This window comes from Rhinopithecus roxellana, chromosome 11, assembly GCF_007565055.1.
Source record: "Rhinopithecus roxellana isolate Shanxi Qingling chromosome 11, ASM756505v1, whole genome shotgun sequence".
Lineage (NCBI taxonomy): Eukaryota > Metazoa > Chordata > Mammalia > Primates > Cercopithecidae > Rhinopithecus > Rhinopithecus roxellana.
The window spans coordinates 35154575-35175367 of record NC_044559.1 but is presented as its reverse complement, the minus strand read 5'-3'; the positions used below and the strand labels follow the sequence as shown (position 1 = coordinate 35175367).

Sequence of the window (20793 nt, the reverse complement as noted above, 5' to 3'; positions counted from 1 at the left end):
TCACCCAGGCTGGACTGCAGTGGCACGATCTTGGCTCACTGCATCCTCTGCCTCCTGGGGTCAAGTGATTCTCCTGCCTCTGCCTCCTGAGTAGCTGGGATTATAGGCGTGCACCACCACACCTGGATAATTTTTATATTTTTAGTAGAGACTGGGTTTTGCTATGTTGGCAAGGCTGGTCTTAAACTCCTAACCTCAGGTGATCCGTCTGCCTCGGCCTCCGAAAGTGCTGGGATTACAGACATGAGCCACTGCATCCGGCCTATTAATGCAATTCAGATGGTTCAAGAGATGCAGGGAAAGGCATTCCATGTAGAGAAACAGCAGGGAAAAAAGGAACAAAGAGAGATGAGTATTGGGTATTTGGGGTGCCCAGCCTAACTAGAGGCTTATATTAGATATTCCTTTATTAATTCAACAGATACTTGTCAAACAATTAATATGTGACAAGTACTGAGTTAGTTGCTATCGAGAAGCTATATGCTGTATTAGGGGAACATACAAGCTATAGTATAATGTATTGATCATTAGAATCCAGGGCATGCCTAAATTATATCTGTGGAAAAGCAGAGTGAGTGGCATCTGCCTTTTTCTGAAGGGAAGCTACTAAGAGGAGATGATACCTAAAGTCCCATTTGAAATCCACATGATAACCAAAATCATGGATGGGTCTGCTGAGGGAGAATTATGAAGAAAGAGCTGCATGGTCAGGTTGTATCTTGGAAAATCACCACAGGAAGTAAAAGCCAGTCAGGGAACAATGAAGAGGGCAGAAAGAGAAGGAGAGTATTGTCTTGTAATGGAAACAGAGGAAGGATATTGAAAGAGTCAGGGGTGGTCAGAACTGGAGCAAGTTAAGTAAAGAATAACAACAAGAAGAAGTAATTGGATTTAATAAGGGTAACCCCTGAAAACTTTCAGAGTTGCCATCTTAGGAGAATGATTTGGAACAGAAGCCAGATTGCAGCATCAGTCTATAAAACCACAGTTTTACTTTAGGAGGCTGAGACAGGTGGATCACCTGAGGTCAGGAGTTTGAGACCATCCTGGCCAACACGGCAAAAACCCGTCTCTACTAAAAATACGAAAATTAGCTGGGTGTGGTGGCACACACCTGTAATCCCAGCTACTCGGGAGGCTGAGGCAGGAGAATCACTTGAACCCAGGAGGCGGAGGTTGCAGTGAACTGACATCATACCACTGTAGTCCAACCTAAGTGACAGAGTGAGACTCTGTCTCAAAAAAAAAAAAAAAAAGACAGTTTCTATGTTTTGTTTTGTTTTTTGAGACAAAGTCTGACTCTGTTTCCCAGGCTGGAGTGCAGTGGTGTGATCTTGGCTCACTGCAACTTCTGCCTCCCTGCAACCTTTGCCTCCTGGGTTCAAACGATTCTCCTGCCTCAGCCTCCCAAGCCGAGTAGCTGGGATTACAGGTGCCCACCACCATGCCTGGCTAATTGTGTTTTTGTTTGTTTGTTTGTTTGTTTTTGAGACCAAGTTTCACTCTCGTTGCCCAGGCTGGAGTGCAGTGGTGCAATTTCGGCTCACCGCAGCCTCCACCTCCTAGGTTCAAGCAGTTCTCCTGCTTCAGCCTTCCTGAGTATCTGGGATTACAGGCATGTGCCACCACGCCCTGCTAATTTTGTATTTTTAGTAGAGACGGGGTTTCTCCATTTTGGTTAGGCTGGTCTTGAACCCCCAACCTCAGATGATCTGCCTGCCTCAGCCTCCCAAAGTGCTGGGATTATAGGCGTGAGCCCCTGCACCTGGCCAAGTTTTTTATTTTTAGTAAAGACAGGGTTTCACCATGTTGGCCAGACTGGTCTCAAGCTCCTGACCTCAGGTGATCCACCTGCCTCAACCTCCCAAAGTTCTGGAATTATAGGCATGAGCCACCTTGCCCAGCCAAGACAGTTATAAATAGATACCACAGCCGTAAACCAAAGAATTGTCTTTGATGTGTGTGTACAAAGAACTTTTTAACACTTTGCTCATCTTATCAGGTTAGTAACTTCTAGTAATTTGCGCCAAAAACTGTCAAATTTAACTGTATTTAATGGCTATTAGTTAACTATACAAATCATTTTAATTTTTTGTCAGAAACATAAAATACTATTGCTAGAATAATAAACGGCCACTCAGTGACAGTGCTAGGACAAGAACTTTCTTACTTGCCGAACACTTCTTACCATTCATCACATTGCTGTACTCAGCTTTGTCTCTGTCTTTTGTCAATGCAGGAAACCAAAGATAAACTCAAAGAAACAACAACAAAATTAACACAAGCAAAGGAAGAAGCAGATCAGATACGAAAAAACTGTCAGGATATGATAAAAACATATCAGGTATGCATAACTTTTAAAATAGATTAGTATCAAATTTTAGCAAATATCAGTTATATCTTTTTTTTTTTTTTTTTTAAAGTTGGAGTCTCACTCTGTCACCCGGGCTGGAGTTCAATGGCATGGTCTCCGCTCGCTGCAGCCTCTGCCTCCCGAGTTCAAGTGATTCTCCTGCCCCAGCCTCCCGAGTAGCTGGAATTACAAGCTCCTGCCACCACACCTGGCTAAATTTGTTATTTTTAGTAGGGAGGAGGTTTCACTGTGTTGGCCAGGCTGGTCTCGAACTCCTGACTTCGTGAGTCACCTGCCTCGGTCTCCCAGATTGCTAGGATTACAGGCTTGAACCACTGCGCCCAGCTAGTTCTCTTGTTTCGTTAAATTTCCATATGTGCAGTATTCTACTTCTGCATATAGAATGTACTTTGTTGGGCAGGCAGTTAAATAAAATGCAGGTTATTTCCAATGTTAAAGTACCTGCAGCTTCAATGGATTTTATAAGAGAAGTTTTCCAACAAATAAAAACCCTAGAAAATGTCTGAAGAATGAAGAGTGCAAGGAAATGTATAGCTTACAAAAATAAAAACTACTCTACTATGTTACATATTTTAATGTACTATTCTTGTTTATGCAAAATTGACATATTTAAAATCTTTCAATGCAGTCTTCAATTTTAGGTATACTACGTATTTCACAATTAGTAAACTTAATTGCAATGCTTTCTTTTCAAAGTATAAAACTTTAACCCATTTGCTATTTAGAGAAAAAGTGCAGCTTGCTGCCAGCACTCGTTTAATTTTATGTAAACACTCGAGGCTGAAACAAATCTGACTGATTTTCAGTGTGAAGATAAAATAAAAAACTGTTCTTGGAGTTATTTCTAAACAGAACTTGCCTCTCATCCTAATGTAACAGAAATATATATGATGCTACACTAGGATTAGAGAGGAGTAATCTCAGGGCAAACGGGAAATGGGTTAAAAATTGTCACACTTTTTTCATTTTCTTTCCACTAGGAGTCAGAAGAAATTAAATCAAATGAGCTTGATGCAAAACTTAGAGTCACAAAAGGAGAACTTGAAAAACAAATGCAAGAAAAATCCGACCAGCTAGAGGTGAGTAGTTTTGCTCTTTATATATCCTAAGTTGTGTAATAAATACAGAAAGAGAAATAGAACTTATTGCCATCTACTTTTAAAGCCTTTTGGAAAGAGTAGGCAATAAATCCTAGATATAGTTTAGCACATTATGATTTGTTGTTTCTTTTAAACTTTTTTAAAGATGCATCATGCCAAAATAAAGGAACTAGAAGATCTGAAGAGAACATTTAAGGAGGGTATGGATGAGTTACGAACACTGAGAACAAAGGTAATTCAATCTTTAGTCATGAATCCGGAGGAAGGGTAAATATCTTAAATTTTGGATTCATTCTGATTTTTAAAGTGGTGGGGAAAGGACATTAACATAGAAATATTCCATAATAAATGAACTCAGAGTAGAGTAGAGGAGCAATTTCCTAGCAACTTCTTTTGTTTAAAGGAAAATGTCTTCCGTGTTAGTCCCTTTGACGTATTTGCCAAACATTCCTATTTCACAGCACATTTGCTGTGTGTATAACTTATCCTTGGGCCTCTCATCTAAAGACAATCTCATCAATGAATCAACTGGAAAGATAGTTGGACCTTAGAATTGTGTCAGAAAATAATAGGAAGGCTGTATTTTTCCCGGATATATTTAATAGATAGTTTTAATGGCCAATAATCTAGTAAGTCCTCTTCAGTGTTTACAGTCTCTTTTGTAAGATTAGTATCTCTTCCAATATTAATATGAATGTGTATCATTCATTTATTTAGAAATAGTCCTTTAACCACCCTGAATTTGAGATCACTTGATAATTTTAAATTGTTTTTCGTAAACCTTCTTACTTGTTCTTCTTGCTAGTTTTCTGAAATAGAGAAGATATATTATTCTTTTTCAGATAAGGAGATGGTGATTCAGTAAAAAGTGAAGTGACATGCTAAAACTCCCATGACTAAATCATAAGAAACCTGAGACTAAAACGTAGGATTGTAAAATTTGCGTTATATTTTCTTCACGTTAATGGTGCTTTAGAATTTCTAGATTATTCATATGTAACCACTATATAAAATAGTTTATAAAGAACAAGAAGACCTGGTTTGTAACTTGGTTATGATCATCTGATAGGTGAAATGTCTAGAAGATGAACGATTAAGAACAGAAGATGAATTATCAAAATATAAGGAAATTATTAATCGCCAAAAAGCTGAAATTCAGAATTTATTGGACAAGGTGAAAATTTTTGATCAGCTACAAGAGCAGCTTCAAAGGTACAAAATGAGCAACTTCTGTTTGTATTAATAAACAAGCTTTTAAATTTTATCTCGAGATTTTCTAAATGCAATTATTGCATTAAACAAGAACAATTTTTAGAATTTTAGTAGCTGAAATTTTTAAATTTTTTCTCTTTATTTGCACTTCTTTGGATTATCTTTGAGTTCCTTCCTATCATGACTTCTAAAAATCAAAGTTTATATTCCTTAAACATTGGTAGTGGCAATTTATGACAGAATAGGTTGAGTCTTATCCATTCCTTAGCTTTCGAATTCTGTTACTTAGGCACAGTGTTTACTTTTTCTTCTAAAAGGTAAGTCTAGCTCTAGATCTTTGCATGTGTGTAGCTTAAGATCCGGAGCTGACATTATTCCTTGGCTCCTCATAAAACTATTTAAGTAAACTCCACTTGTGACGTTACTTGACAGAACCTGGATTCATTTTGAAGCCAGGTAACTTCTTTTCCACACCTTGCTGATAACTAAGCTGCTGAGTGTTGCTAAAAAAAATCTCTACCATCATTAAGATTGATTCTGCTAATAAATTCATGGTCACTAACCTCAATTGGAAATATTAATGCACCTAATCTTGCCATGTGTCCTTGGTCAGAGATTCTCCACCCTCTTCATAACATCTTTTCTAAACCCTACCGTTTTCTTCACGCTTCAGTTTTTCCTCTTACTTTTCTATTTACTCTTGGCAAGTGTTTACTTCTTCACAGAAAAAATGGGAACTGTCAGGTGACAGTTCTCTCAACTTTTTGCCATCAGTCCCGTGAACTGCCTGTATCTGCAGCCATATTTTCTGCTGTTTTACCATGGAAGAATCTCCTCTGTGAATCAAATTAGTCTTTCTACTTCTGCTGTGGATTTCATCTCTTCTGCCTTCTTGGGTTCTGTCTTGATTATTATTCTTTATCCTTTATGTCTTACCTTTCTCCACTTTCTTTTTCTTTCTACATTTAAACATAAGTGTCTTTTAAAAATATCAAAACTCCTGGCCGGGCGCAGTGGCTCATGCCTGTAATACCAGCACTTTGGGAGGCCGAGGCAGGTGGATCACGAGATCAGGAGATCAAGACCATTCTGGCTAACATGGTAAAATCCCGTCTCTACTAAAAAACAAAATAGAAAAAATTAGCCAGGCGTGATGGTGGGTGCCTTTAGTCCCAGCTACTCAGGACGCTGACGCAGGAGAATGGCATGAACCTGGGAGGGGGAGCTTGCAGTGAGCCGAGATCGTGCCACTGCACTCCAGCCTGGGTGACAGAGCGAGACTCTGTCTCAAAAAAAAAAAAAAAAAAAAAGAGAAAAATCAAAATTCCTATGGCTTTGCCCTACCACCTTATTTTTCTCCTTTCCTTTGCAGCCAAACTTTATAGAATCTTCTGTATTCATTCTCCATTTCCTCACTTCCTATGTTCTGTACCTCTCCACTTCATTGTAGCTTCTACCCCACCATTTCATTAAAAATTACTAATGCCTCCCTGCATATGGTAGACATATCTCAGACACACCCTTGCTTGAATTTTTATCATCTTTAAACACTGTTGAATTCAGTTCTTTCTTGATAGGCTTGTTCCTTTGGCTTCGTTTCCATCACATGCTGATTTTCATCTCACCTTTTTGGCCACCATCTCTCAATCTCCTTGGGAGGCTTCTCTTTCATAAAGCCCTCTTGTTCTAATTTTATTGTAACTTTGGGTGATCCCAACTATTTTTATAGTATGCTGCAGGACTTTTGAATCATTATCTTTAGCCCTTTTCACTAAGCTCCAGGCACAAGTATCAAAGATACCTCAAACCTTAGCATGTCCAAAATCGGTTTCTCTGTCCCATGCTTCTCCTCACATGTTCCTAGGATGAATGATGAGTGCAGCATCCATATGACTGTCCAGCTCAACAGGTTGAGGGCCATCCACATGTCTTCTTTCCTTCCCCTCACGCATCTAGCCAGTTACAAAGTATTAGTGATGCTGAGTCTGTAACATCTGTCAAGTCCATTCACTTTTTACCTCCCCGCTGCTACTACCATAGTCCAAGCTATTATCAGCTCTCACCTGGAAAACTGCCTTCGTTTGTATTTTTTCTGCTTGTATCCTCTCTAATCTATTTTCCACACTATGGTTAATATAATCCTTTTTAAAAAGGAAATCTAAAAACTCTTCAGTGATTTCCCACTGCCTCAGAGATTGTTTAGTGAGTTCCATTGCCTTAGCGTGGCTTATAAGATTAGTGACCTGTCCCTTGCTACTTCCGTGCCTTCCCTTTTTTCACCCTTGTATTTCAGCTGTAGTTGGTTAACAGATGTTAATGGATTGTTTCCTATGTGCCAAACCCTGTGTTAAGTGCTTGGGATATAGTACAGTCCTTCTCTTCATCAATATTGAACATCTGTTAGGACCAACAAGAAGTCCTCTTACTCCCTTCCCAGCTTTTAACACATACTGTTCCCTTTACCAGGAGCATATATTTTTTTTCCAGTAACTTCTGCTTAAGGTCAGGGATCAACCATGGCTTACAAAACAAATCCAGCCCACTTCCTCTTTTAGTAAATGAAGTTTTTTTGGAATACATCCACACTCATTCATGTAATATCTGTGGCAGTTTTCATAGTACAATGGCAGAGTGGAACAATTGCAGCAAAACCATGTGACCCAGAAACCTAACTTATTTACTGTCTGATCTTTTACAGGAAAAGGTTGCTGAGTCCTGCTTTAAGTATTAGTTTGAGCATCACTTAGACTAGTTTAGGCAAACCCACTCTGTGCTTTTATCATCAAAAATGTTTTTTTACACTCATAATTTCTGCACTTGACTAAAAACTCTTCGAAAGTGGAGACCGTGTTGGTCTTGCTCACTTTTCTTTCCAGCTTTTGTTTCCTGGCATATATTAGGCATTTATAAATATTTGGATGAACGAATAGAAGTACCTGTATTAAACATTTGACTAGATGCAAATTCCCAAACCATTAATTTAATGTCTTTTAATGGTTTATTTTTTTCTTAAATACAAATTTTGTTTTTTAGAGGTAAGCAAGAAATTGAAAATTTGAAGGAAGAAGTGGAAAGTCTTAATTCTTTGATTAATGACCTACAAAAAGACATCGAAGGCAGTAGGAAAAGAGAATCTGAGCTACTACTGTTTACAGAAAGGCTCACTAGTAAGAATGCACAGCTTCAGTCTGAATCCAATTCTTTGCAGTCACAATTTGATAAACTTTCTTGTAGTGAAAGTCAGTTACAAAGCCAGTGTGAACAAATGAAACAGACAAATATTAATTTGGTAAGTATAAATTTACATTTATTTAAAAAAACATAACAAGCACAAATTAAATTTCCCTAACAGTATAAAAGTCGTGATAATTGAATTAAGTTCTTTCCCAGGCACTGACTTTCTGACAATTTCAGCTGCTGTAAGAAATGTCAGTTTTTCCTCAACTGTTATAATTTACAATAAAATTTCTTCCTAAAATAATTATGAAGAATATTTTACTTTTGAAAATGAGAAAACTGGTTTGTGTCCTTCCTAACTAGAATCATTATATATTTTTAAAATGTACTTTAAATTTCTGTTTTGTTAATTTATGAGAATGTCTTCAAGTTACACATAAAAATGATTTGAGACTTTAATCCAAAAATTCAACAACCTGTATCACAATGTTGCTTGGTATGTATAGAACGATATGCTCATTAATGTATCCCCCTGCTTTGCTATATGAGAACTGTGAGAAGCTCAAGTAAACAGAAGCTGGTAAGGAATAATAATAGAACAATCTCCACTATCAGGAACCTTAGATTGTTAAGGTAATAAACTGAGTATTAATGGAAACAAACATACTAAAATTGGTGGGTTTTGTTTTACTTACTATTCAGGAAAGTAGGTTGTTGAAAGAGGAAGAACTGCGAAAAGAGGAAGTCCAAACTCTGCAAGCTGAACTTACTTGTAGACAAACAGAAGTTAAAGCACTGAGTATCCAGGTAGAAGAATTAAAAGATGAGTTAGTAACTCAAAGACGTAAACATGCCTCTAGTATCAAGGATCTCACCAAACAACTTCAACAAGGTATAAAATTCTTCCACACTTAGACCATGAATGTGTTTGTTTCTTTTAATCATTAAGGATTTTCTAGAAAAAAAATATTTTTTGTGGTTCTACTACATTGAAGCTGTATGTTCTCTTTATCAATATTAGTAAACCAAATTCTTAAACTTCTTGCAATTTCATGAATAGTCTTTTATCCTAAAAGATATCTTGTATGCTAAAGGACATTTATTCACAGAATCACAAAACATGAGAATTGGGAAACTAATGTTAGGGCATTAGTATCTAAACTTGTGATCACATACTCCTGTCAGTAAGAAGTGCTTAGGCATTTGTTCTCCAATTTATATGTGTTTGTTTATACATTTTAAACATATGTTACTCTTTTATATAAGAAAACATGAAAAATAGAAATTTTTAAACATCTATCTTTAAATATCAGTATAAATAGCAGCTCTGATATCTTCTCCTTTCACATTCCTGTGATTTCTTTTGTGCTGCATCTAGGCTACCGGCATCTAGGGTGCAGATACCCCAGATGCGTCCTCTAACTTGGAAATCGTTGCAACTTAACTCTTCACCTGGGTCTCAAGAAACAGACCCCAAAAAGTTATAAATTACCCAAGCATAACAATTGACTGCTGAACTAGATTCCAGATTTCTTTCTTTTTTTTTTTTTTTTTTTTTTTTTTTTTTTGAGACGGAGTCTTGCTCTGTTGCCCAAGCTGGAGTGCAGTGGCCGGATCTCAGCTCACTGCAAGCTCCGCCTCCCGGGTTCACTCCATTCTCCTGCCTCAGCCTCCCGAGTAGCTGGGACTACAGGCGCCCACCACCTCGCCCAGCTAGTTTTTTGTACTTTTTAGTAGAGACGGGGTTTCACCGTGTTAGCCAGGATGGTCTCGATCTCCTGACCTCGTGATCCGCCCGCCTCGGCCTCCCAAAGTGCTGGGATTACAGGCTTGAGCCACCGCGCCCGGCCAGATTTCTTTCTTTTAAAAAGTCATACAATCATTGGGTGTCTGTGTTATATGCTTGGGATACAAAAATAAATAAGACACGTATTTTAACCTCCTATTCTCCACTATTTCCCATGGCTTTATTTGTGTTAAAATAGGTTGAAACATAATAATAAGCTAAAAGGGACTTAGCATTTACTTAATATGAATATATTCAGATATTTGCCATAGAATTTAGTTTGTTTTTGTAGATGTAATTGAAGGGAAATTTGGAGGAAATTTCTGGTACTGTAAGGAACTTCTAAATCTTTCAGTACTTTAAATAGTTAACTCCACTGTAATTAAGTGATGCCAGTGTCAGTTATAATGTTGTTTCTGTATATTTTGTACTTGTACATTTCCAAATGACATTTTATATGAATGACATAGCCCTCTGCCTAAAGTATGTATTCAAGAACTTTCTCTTGTTTATGCCATTTTTGCCTCAGTGATTTTAGCAATTAAAGTCAGAGATGGTAGGAGCAAATGGTCCTTTATAACTGTGACAAATAATCTTCTTTTTCCTATAGCACGAAGAAAATTAGATCAGGTTGAGAATGGAAGCTATGACAAAGAAGTCAGCAGCATGGGAAGCCGTTCTAGTTCATCAGGTAAAAAACTAGTGGCTGTAGTTGTTATTTCATGATTGATATAAAAATAAATAGCATTTTTGGCCAGGTACAATGGCTCACATCTGTAATCCCAGCACTTCGGGAGGCCGAGATGAGTGGATCACCTGAGGTCAGAAGTTCAAGACCAGCCTGGTCAACATGGAGAAACCCCATCTCTACTAAAAATACAAAAATATTAGCTGGGTGTGGTAGCTTACGCCTGTAATCCCATCGGGAGGCTGAGGCACGAGAATCACTTGGAGGTGGAAGTTGCAGTGAGCTGAGATTGCATCACTGCACTCCAGCCTGGGCAACAGAGCAAAACTCTGTCTCAAAAAATAAATAAATAAATAGCATGTTTATATTTTAAAAAGTATTGATATGCTTTGTTTCAGTTTGAAGTGTGAAAAATAGTGGTTACATATAATTATATTGTAAAAAATGTTTCTGGTTAAATATTTAAGTTCTGTTCATTACCCAGGATTTCAGGTATGTCATGGGGTTCTATGCAGTCTGTCTCCCTACTTTCTGTTTTGTTCGTTGTGTTTTCTTTTTTTTTTTTTTTTTTTTGAGACAGGGTCTTAACTCGGTCACCCAGGCTGGAGTGCAGTGGTGTGACTTTGGCTCCCTGCAACCTCAACCACAATCTTCCCACCTCAGCCTCTCAGGTAGCTAGAACTATAGGCACATGCCAAACGCCAAGCTAATGTTTATTTTTTGGTTTTTTGTTTTTGTGTTTGTTTTGTTTTGTTTTGTGTTTTGTATAGACAAGATCTCACTATGTTGCCCAGGTTGATCTCGAACTCCTGGCTTCAAGTGATCCTTCCACCTTGGCCTCCCAGAGTTCTGTGATGACAGGCGTGAGCCACTGCGCCCAGCCCCTTCTTTTTTCTAGCCTGCTGCTGCTTTATTCTGTGCAACAGCTTCCTCTTCTGTTTTTTAAAATCAGATTTATAAAGAGATTTGGTGTACAGTGGTCTCTCTCTTTTTCTTTTAACACCCAAGAACCAATGAAGATTGTCATCATTGTGTATCAGATTTTTACATATATATGCACATGTATATATTTTTAAATCTTTTAGTTTTTCTCATGATAGATATGCCTATGTTCTAAAGTAAAAATGGGTAGAGTCTATAAAATGATTGATACCATTATGAAAATGATAATTAGCAAAGTATCAGTGTTTGTGTCTTTTTTGGAATGCCAAGAACCATGCTAAGCACTTGAAACATACCATTTACTCTGCAAAAAAAGTCAGGTAGGTATTATAATTCCCATTTTATAGATGAGGAAACCAAGATTCAGAGGCTACATGATTCATCCAGTATCCACAGTGAGAAATCTTTGGCTCTAGAGTCCTTGCTTGGCACTATACTATATTGCCTCCCAGAGGTTGCACATTAGTAGAAAACCATCATCAGCTGTTACAGTAGTGGGAAAAAAATATGTAGTAAGAATATGGATTTGAAATTATAGACATGTATTTAGATCCCAGCTCTGCCATTTATTTGTTATATAACTTTGGATAAGATATATTACTTTGGATAAGATATATTACTTATTGAGAGGCCGAGACGGGCGGATCACGAGGTCAGGAGATCGAGACCATCCTGGCTAACATGGTGAAACCCCGTCTCTACTAAAAATACAAAAAACTAGCCGGGCGAGGTGGTGGGCGCCTGTAGTCCCAGCTACTCCGGAGGCTGAGGGAGGAGAATGGCGTAAACCCGGGAGGCGGAGCTTGCAGTGAGCTGAGATCCGGCCACTGCACTCCAGCCCAGGTGACAGAGCAAGACTCTGTCTCAAAAAAAAAAAAAAAAAAAAAAGAAAGAAAGAAGATATATTACTTAAAGCTATAAAATGGGATTGGAAAAAACTAATCTTTGTAGGGTAAAGAGGATCAGATTCTTCTTACTGATGTTGGTGAAAGTAATACCTAACACTACATAATGCTTACTATATGGCTTTTTCGAAGCATCACAGCATCACAATCCTGTGAGGTAAATAATGTAATTTATGCCACTTTAAGATGACATAACCAAGGCACAGAAAATTAAATACCTTGTCCAAAGTCACACAGCTAGTAAGTAGAGGAGTAGTATTTGAACCTAGGCAGGCTGGCCTCAGAGCTTAACCCACTATATTCTAACCTCTGTTTCTCTGTCTCCTCTCATACCTCTGTTCCTGTCCTCCCTTCCTCCTCCTCTCTGCTTTGTTCTATTATAGTTTAATTTTGGTCTCACTTTAGACTTGTTATTCTTTTTGAGATCCTTGTTTCTCTTATTACCACTTCCTGAGAGACACAGTATAGACCCTGTTGATACCTCTGTCACCAGTATACTCAGAAACAAGAACCTAGGCCACGTTGACCTGTGTTGTCTTCTGTGTCCAACTCTGTTAGAGTGACTATTTGAAATGATGCCGGAATAAATAATATATGAGATGAGAGATGATGTTAGATTAAGCACAGTATCTAAACCAATTTTTTTTTTTTTTTTGTCTTCAGGGTCCCTGAATGCTCGAAGCAGTGCAGAAGATCGATCTCCAGAAAATACTGGGTCCTCAGTAGCTGTGGATAACTTTCCACAAGTAGATAAGGCCATGTTGATTGAGAGGATAGTTAGGCTGCAAAAAGCACATGCCAGGAAAAATGAAAAGATAGAATTTATGGAGGACCACATCAAACAACTGGTGGAAGAAATTAGGAAAAAAACAAAGTATGTATAATATGGTAACATGATCGGTCTTCAAAATACTATTACTCATATGGCAAAGTTACTGTTTTTAAAATTAGTCCTATCAAGAGCCTTTCAAAAAATAATTACAGTTCTTGAGTTCCCAGTCTTTTATGATCACCTATTATGTTCTAGGTTTTGTGAATACTAAGATGAAATAAAACACAGGTCTTTCCTTTAAGGTGATAGAGAGTTCAGTCGATGTTAATATTTTTAAGATACTTAAACTTTAGATTTTAAAAAGATAATGCTTTACTTAGCTTTTTATTTTCATGACTGTGGCTCTAAGAGATATATATGGGGTTGTGGATTTTTTTTTCCTGTTGGGTAGGACATAGTGGGATAATTTATTGAGTACCTAGTAGTACAAGGCACTGTGCCTGTGGCTTAGCAATATCTCATTGATTGCTTACAACCACTCAGTGCATGAGTTCTCTAATTTTGCAGATAACTGGGGCTCAGGTCAAATCACTAAATGTTTCAGGGTCACCATTCATCCCCTGTGTGACAGACCTAGAGCTGAAGATCCAAACCCAGCTCTGACTAACTCTGGGGAGTGCTGCGCCAGATTCCTTTCACAAATACTGTTTTATGTAAATAAAAGTTGTTTTTATGTTGTGGGCCTTTTCCAATGACTTAATTTTTATTTTGAAATAACTTTAGACTTATAGGAAAGTTTGCCTGTGACTTTTAAAAGAAAGAGCATAAAATACAGCAAATTGTAAGTCTAGTAATAGGAAAACAGAAAATATTAACAAATTGGAGCAATAAAGTAATTGCTCAGCTAGGTATGGTGTCTCACACCTGTAATCCCAGCACTTTGGGAGGCCAGAGGCCGAGGCAGGAGGATTGCTTGAGGCCAGGAGGTCAACCAGCCTGAGCAACATAGCAAGACCCCATCTCAAAAAAAAAATTATTCAGGCATGATGGTACACGTCTGTGGTCCTAGCTGCTCAGAAGGCTGAGGCAGGAGGATCGCTTGAGCCCATGCAGTGTAGGCTGCAGTGAGCTATGTTTGTGCCACTGCACTCCAGCCTGGGTGACAGAATGAGACCTTGTCTCTTTAAAAACAAACAAAAAAGCTCAAATTGTGATTAATAAGGAAAGAAATAGAAAAGCAATGTTTATATGTCTTTGAATGCTACAATAGAACCATCTGAATAAGGGGAATTCTTTCCTAATATAGTTAGGTTATTAACCTAATATTTATTTTATGCTTATCTTACTAGTTGACTTTTGCAAATTCCATTTTTTTGTAATTCTACAAGTACACAACTGATACTATCATTTTGTTTTGCAGAATAATTCAAAGTTATATTTTACGGGAAGAGTCAGGCACACTTTCTTCCGAGGCATCTGATTTTAACAAAGTTCATTTAAGTAGACGGGGTGGCATCATGGCATCTTTATACACATCCCATCCAGCTGACAATGGATTAACATTGGAGCTCTCTTTGGAGATCAACCGAAAATTACAGGCTGTTTTGGAGGATACGTTACTAAAAAATATTACTTTGAAGGTATTTGTGTTTCTCATTCATACACCAACCAGTAAACATGGCAAAATGATGCCTGTTTCACAGTCTGATCTAGCAATTAACTGGACTGTTTCTGTAATGCAAGACAGTCATTTTACCCAAAGATGAAGTTTTGTGATTTTCTCTTTTTAAAAAGTATAGTTCTTTTTATTAGGAAAGATGAAAAATAGCAAAAATTAATTTTGCTATTTGATAGACACTAAGATGTCATTAAATTTATATTGGATGGCTTTGACATATAATTAGTTTTAATTACTGAAACAATTTTTTAAGATTATGGCATTTCTGATTTATTTTTCAGCTTTATTTTATTTTTTGCAGTTAATATTTGATCCAACTATTTTATTTTTGCTGTGGGTGGGCCTTGAAAATTAGTAGAGTTTAAAAATAATTTTTAAATCAGTAATAGTAAGAAATTATTTTATGCATTAAAAAATTGCTGTAGCTTCAGTAGGAAGTTTGAGTATTACTTTGAAATGGACAGGAGTACTTTACTGAAAACAGCTGGGTTGGTAGTTTATCTGACATAGCATTTAGGACTAACCACTCTTTCATTTTCAAAATTTAGGCAAAAAATAGTTCAAACTAAATTGTTTTATTTATTATACTTTTGTTTTTCACTTCCCTTTCCCCTCACCCCAATTATTAAAGGAAAATCTACAAACACTTGGAACAGAAATAGAACGTCTTATTAAACACCAGCATGAACTAGAACAGAAGACAAAGAAAACCTAATACAAGCCTCTTGCTCAGTAAACAGACAAAAGCCACACAGGAGTAGGTGCCACTGACCACTACTGTTGGAAACTTTCTTCCACTTTTTGTTTCAGCCAGTAAAAATACTGTTTTGCTTCATCTGTACACAAAAAATATCCTTTTACAATATGAATGCATTGCTATATATACTGTAAAACTGAAAGCTTTAATGAAGTTTGTTTTTGTATGGTGTAATATAACAGCCTGTCATTGAATCTAAACAACTTAATTTGCTTATATTCATAAGAAATATTGAACATTACAAGGGCTTTTATAAAGCCCTTTGTTCATATTTCTTCCCTTTAAAATACATAATGTCAAAAATGACTCACCTTTTAAAAATTATGTATGAAAAGACAGGTGGTAAACATTCAGTAATACACTATTTCTCCGACATCAAGACAGCAAAAAAAAAATGATAAAATTTTTTATTTTCACACTCCAGCGTATTGGGTGAGTTTTAGGGATGCGTATGAATACTTAAATCTTCTAATTTCAGTTTTAATGCAAGCTGAACTTAATAGGAAAGCTAGCTGTTGGTAACTAGCAATGATCAGTCATTATTTACCTCTGTCAGGTTTTTTTTATCTGTTTTAGGTACATTTTTTCAGATTCTGATTGTTTGAGTTAATAGTTGAATTTTTAAAGTTTTTAGTTACTTAAAATATGATTTTAAATTACATATTAATTTATAAAATTTCTGTGGAGTTTACTTATATTTTAAATTGTGAAATGGATCCTATCATGAGAACAGAGAGATGAATGGTTCTTTGAAACTGAAATACTTTAGTTTTACTGAAATTGTGTAAAGATAAATATTTATGAAGAACCAACTTCCAAAAGAAACCAGCATAAGGCACTATAAACTATTTCATTTGAGCACCATTCTTCAACATTGATATATTAATTATGTATTATAGTGGAGTGATCATACAGTTCCCCCACATGTGATGTTTCAGTGTATTTATTTAAAACATAAAATAGGCCAGGTGCAGTAGCTCACACCTGTAATCCCAGCACTTTGGGAGGCCAAGGCAGGAGGATCACCTGAGGCCAGGAGTTTAAGACCAGCCTTGGCAACATAGTGAGACCCCCATCTCTACAAAGAAATTTTAAAAGATTATCTAGGCATGGTGGTGCATGCCTTTAGTTCCAGCTACTCGGGAGGCTGAAGCGGTAGAATCACTTGAGCACAGGAGGTCAAGGCTGCAGGTGAGCCATGATGGTGCCACTGCATTCCAGCCTGGGCAACAGAGCAAGACCGTGTCTCTTAAAACAAAAAACCTCACACATACCTAAAATAAGTATATATCTGTAACCAAAGGAACTTAACTTTTGAGCCAAATTGTTCTATCTTGTTGGATTTTTTACAATATTTATTTAAGATATACACTTAAATGTTGCCATAGTATCAATATTTCTATGTCATTGAATTTTTTCTCACCCCTTATTATTTCTCACAATTTCTGAGTGATTTTTCATATTTCATTATCTTCAGATCATTACTATAATAAGATACCTTGGCTCTTGTGCAGATACTGCAGCAAGCCTTGTTTGGTTTGGATTTTTGCATCCCTTTTTCTTCCATTAAGGGAATTAAGTTTTGGGATGATGGATTAAAAGCCTGTAAAGAATTGTATGGGCCCTAAAAGTTGGGCTCATGGTGGCAATATCCTTTTTATGTGTTTTAAAATTTTTTTTTTTTTTTTTTTTTTTGAGGTGGCGTCTGACTCTGTCGCTCAGGCTGCAGCGCAGTGGCCGGATCTCAGCTCACTGCAAGCTCCGCCTCCCAGGTTCACGCCATTCTCCTGCCTCAGCCTCCCGAGTAGCTGGGACTACAGGTGCCCGCCACCTCGCCCGGCTAGTTTTTTTTTTTTTGTATTTTTTTAGTAGAGACGGGGTTTCACTGTGTTAGCCAGGATGGTCTTGATCTCCTGACCTCGTGATCCACCCATCTTGGCCTCCCAGAGTGCTGGGATTACAGGCTTGAGCCACTGCGCCCGGCCGTGTTTTAACATTTTTTAATCAACATTGTTTAAAAAGATAATTTACTAAGGATTAGATTATTTAATGAATGTCTTTTTTTCTAAATATTGAGTTAGATGTTATCCCAAAACAAATATCTTTTCACTTCAAAATGAAAATATATGTTCAAAGATGTTTTATTTTTAGAATAGTTATAAAAAGTATTAGTCATAACATAATGTGTCTTGTTCTTTTTACCATTAATAATTTATCAAAATGAGAGGGAAAGTGCAATCAAATCTGAATTATTTTATCATTTGTTTCTAGACACACTAAACACTCCTAAAGACTACTTTGAGTAGGCTGCATAACTAAATTTTTCTAGTTTCTTACGATACAGGTTCATAAACTACAGTATTTGGATTTTTTCCTCCAAGGCACAAAATGTATAATGGAGACCAAATAGTGATCAGATCTATAGTATCCTATGCCTATATACTTTAAAACATTTTAGACAAAAATGCACACTCCAGTATTAATGTTTGTGCTACCATCTACTTGGAGAAGTTTAATGAGAAAATTTTAGGAGAAAACTATTATAAACAATATTTTGACTCTATTACCTTTTTTGCCTTACAAATTTTAGAAACTATGGAAATTTTTTAAAGAAAATGCTGGCCGGGCACGGTGGCTCAAGCCTGTAATCCCAGCACTTTGGGAGGCCGAGACGGGCGGATCACGAGGTCAGGAGATCGAGACCATCCTGGCTAACACGGTGAAACCCCGTCTCTACTAAAAATACAAAAAAAAACTAGCCGGGCGAGGTGGTGGGCGCCTGTAGTCCCAGCTACTCGGGAGGCTGAGGCAGGAGAATGGCATGAACCCGGGAGGCGGAGCTTGCAGTGAGCTGAGATCTGGCCACTGCACTCCAGTCCGGGCAACAGAGCGAGACTCCGCCTCAAAAAAAAAAAAAAAAAAAAAAAAAAAAAAAAAAAAGAAAATGCTTTAGTTTTCTTTTGTTCTTCAGTGTCTACTGTGTGCTTTTGTATATGGATCAGGACTGAGCAAAGTAATCTACATGTATCAGAGATACCTATCTCCATACTAATTCACAGACAGCTCCTGATGTAAGGATTTAGAGGGCCTTCTGCCCTCTAAATATATGGCGAGAAGAATGGGGTATCTGGAAAAGGAAAATATCTGGATAAATCTGAAACCTGGAGGGAGGTTTGTTTTATATGTTCATTATTGGTTGTACATATCAAGGCTGTTTTGGTTATTTAGCAATATTTTGGTTTATTTGAGCTGGAATTGATTTTTTCTGTGTATGTATATGTATACACTTCAATAGGTTTTAATTTTGAAGTGAATATTTTCCGTGACTCCATTTTCCCATACCACTTCAGACTTTAGCCTGTTTAGTTTTAAGGACTGAAAATGGTAGATTTGGGCAGAAGAATGAATTTGAACTTTGATGGTGTTTTTTTTGTTTTTACTTTCTATTTTCATAACCATTTAAAGTGATTTAGCTTGAAATTAAATTTTATCAGGCTACCAACATGTTATTTATTTATTTAATAAATGCATTTATTGAAAACCTATATTATTGTATTGGCACCATACAGGGTATTGTATTTATACTAGTGAGCAGACCAGGGCATTTCCGTCCTCATGGAGTTTATGGTCTAATGAAAATAGCTGGGGCCAGGTGTGGTGGCTCACCCCTGTAATCCCAGCACTTTGGGAGGCCGAGGTGGGAGGATTGCTTGAGCCCAGGAATTTGAGACCAGCCTGGGCAACATGGCAAAACCGCATGTGTACAAAAGATACAAAAAATTAGCCAGATGCAGTGGCACATGCCTGTGGTCCTAGCTACCCAGGAGGCTGAGTTGGGAGCATCATCTTAGCCTGGGAGGTTGAAGCTTGCAGTGAGCTATGATTGCCACTGTACTCCAGCCTGGGTGACAGAGTGAGACCCTGTCTCAAAAAAAAAAAAAAAAGGAAAGAAAATAGCTGGGAGAACTGGGAGACAATCAGAGCAGGTCTTGGACTTCTGTGGCTCATCTCAGCCCTTTATAACTGGCCTGAGAAGAGGGTTTATCTACTTGTGCAGGTGGCCCAGAAATCACTCCTACATGAGGCTTTGGAAAATCCTTGCAAAGGTACACTGAGAGCAAATTACTGTTTTCCTGGTGGTTCTGCATGTTTCCTAACTTTTGTCACAGTTTAATGTTTATTATTTAAGAAAAATTTTTAAAAAATCCAAAGACCATAAAATGGCATTAGATTTTTTACCATTAAATTATTAATGCCTATTTGGTGCTCATAAAGGTTAATCATGTCACGCATGTTTCCAAACTTTCTTTTGCAGTATATTATTTTCTAAAAATTGTTATATGCAAATTTAAACCAAGATTTATCAGTAAAAGAAAAAAATAGAATCCTTAATAATGTAAATGTTATTATATATGCTACCCTGGTGAAAATATTTTTATAAATCATGTTGTCATTTATGCTTTATGAATGTTAACTCCAGTAGCCTATTTTTTGATAACCTTTTTTTTTAAAGCAATTTTTTTTGGACACCAAGATTGTTGATTTTTAATTAACACCAGTTGGTGGCACTAGAAACCTGAAATTTTTCAAGGATGAACAAAGAAAAATGGAAAAGGTAATCTAAACATGGAGAATTTTTAGGAAAATAAATGAAAAATATAATTGTATATTAGAGATGTATTTTTCTTCTGGAATGGAATTCTTTTTTAAAATGCAAATGGCTATCCATTTTGACTGCAATGATGAAACTTGTTTGTCTTCCAGAAGACATATATATATATATATATGTGTGTGTGTGTGTGTGTATTGTACAGATAATCTTTAATTTGATTACACTGTTTCTTGTAAATATGTTTCTGTATAAAATGAAGCTTTTCAAAAGGATTCTATGTATATATTGTACTTATTAAATAGGTAATGCCTGTTTACCAACTTGTAGTTTAATGGCATCTTTAATTATTTGTTTATATACACCATTTGCTAAACAGACTGATTATTCAGACTGTTGGCAAGGCTTATTCAAATAGCTTCAATTTTCTTTTTTTAACTAGACTGGGAATTTTTGCTTTCTATAGTTGTCTTTATTCTATCAATATGATTGGAAGTCAGTGAGCAATAGTAAGCAGATTTAAGTTGAATGCTAGGTTGTATTTTAAATTTTTGTTTAAATTATTGATAGCAAAACTTAGCCTTTGTATTCATTGGTTTTCACACTGCTGTGAAGAACTGCCCCAGACTGGGTAAGTATAAAGGAAAGAGGTTTAATTGATTCACAGTTCTGCATTGCTGGGGAGGCCTCAAGAAACTTGCAATCATGGTGGAAGAGGAAACAGGCATGTCTTACATGGTGGCAGGCAAGAGAGAGAAAAGGGAGGAAGAACTTGCGAACACTTATGAAACCA

The 20793-nt window shown here is 36.8% G+C and overlaps 1 protein-coding gene across 2 annotated transcripts in view; it reads left to right on the top strand.

Annotated features, from left to right (window-relative positions):
• Positions 1 to 15477, top strand: part of CCDC186 (coiled-coil domain containing 186) — a 50217-nt gene extending 34740 nt beyond the window's left edge. For both annotated transcript variants that reach the window (XM_010363213.2, XM_010363214.2), the window contains 10 exons: positions 2240 to 2344; positions 3355 to 3453; positions 3620 to 3706; positions 4544 to 4686; positions 7720 to 7975; positions 8566 to 8755; positions 10260 to 10340; positions 12848 to 13058; positions 14377 to 14596; positions 15266 to 15477. In XM_010363213.2, the coding sequence (XP_010361515.2) occupies positions 2240 to 2344; positions 3355 to 3453; positions 3620 to 3706; positions 4544 to 4686; positions 7720 to 7975; positions 8566 to 8755; positions 10260 to 10340; positions 12848 to 13058; positions 14377 to 14596; positions 15266 to 15349 (1476 nt within the window). In that variant the 3' untranslated portion in view covers positions 15350 to 15477. The remainder of the gene's footprint in view (positions 1 to 2239; positions 2345 to 3354; positions 3454 to 3619; positions 3707 to 4543; positions 4687 to 7719; positions 7976 to 8565; positions 8756 to 10259; positions 10341 to 12847; positions 13059 to 14376; positions 14597 to 15265) is intronic.
• The last annotated feature ends 5316 nt before the right edge of the window (positions 15478 to 20793 follow it).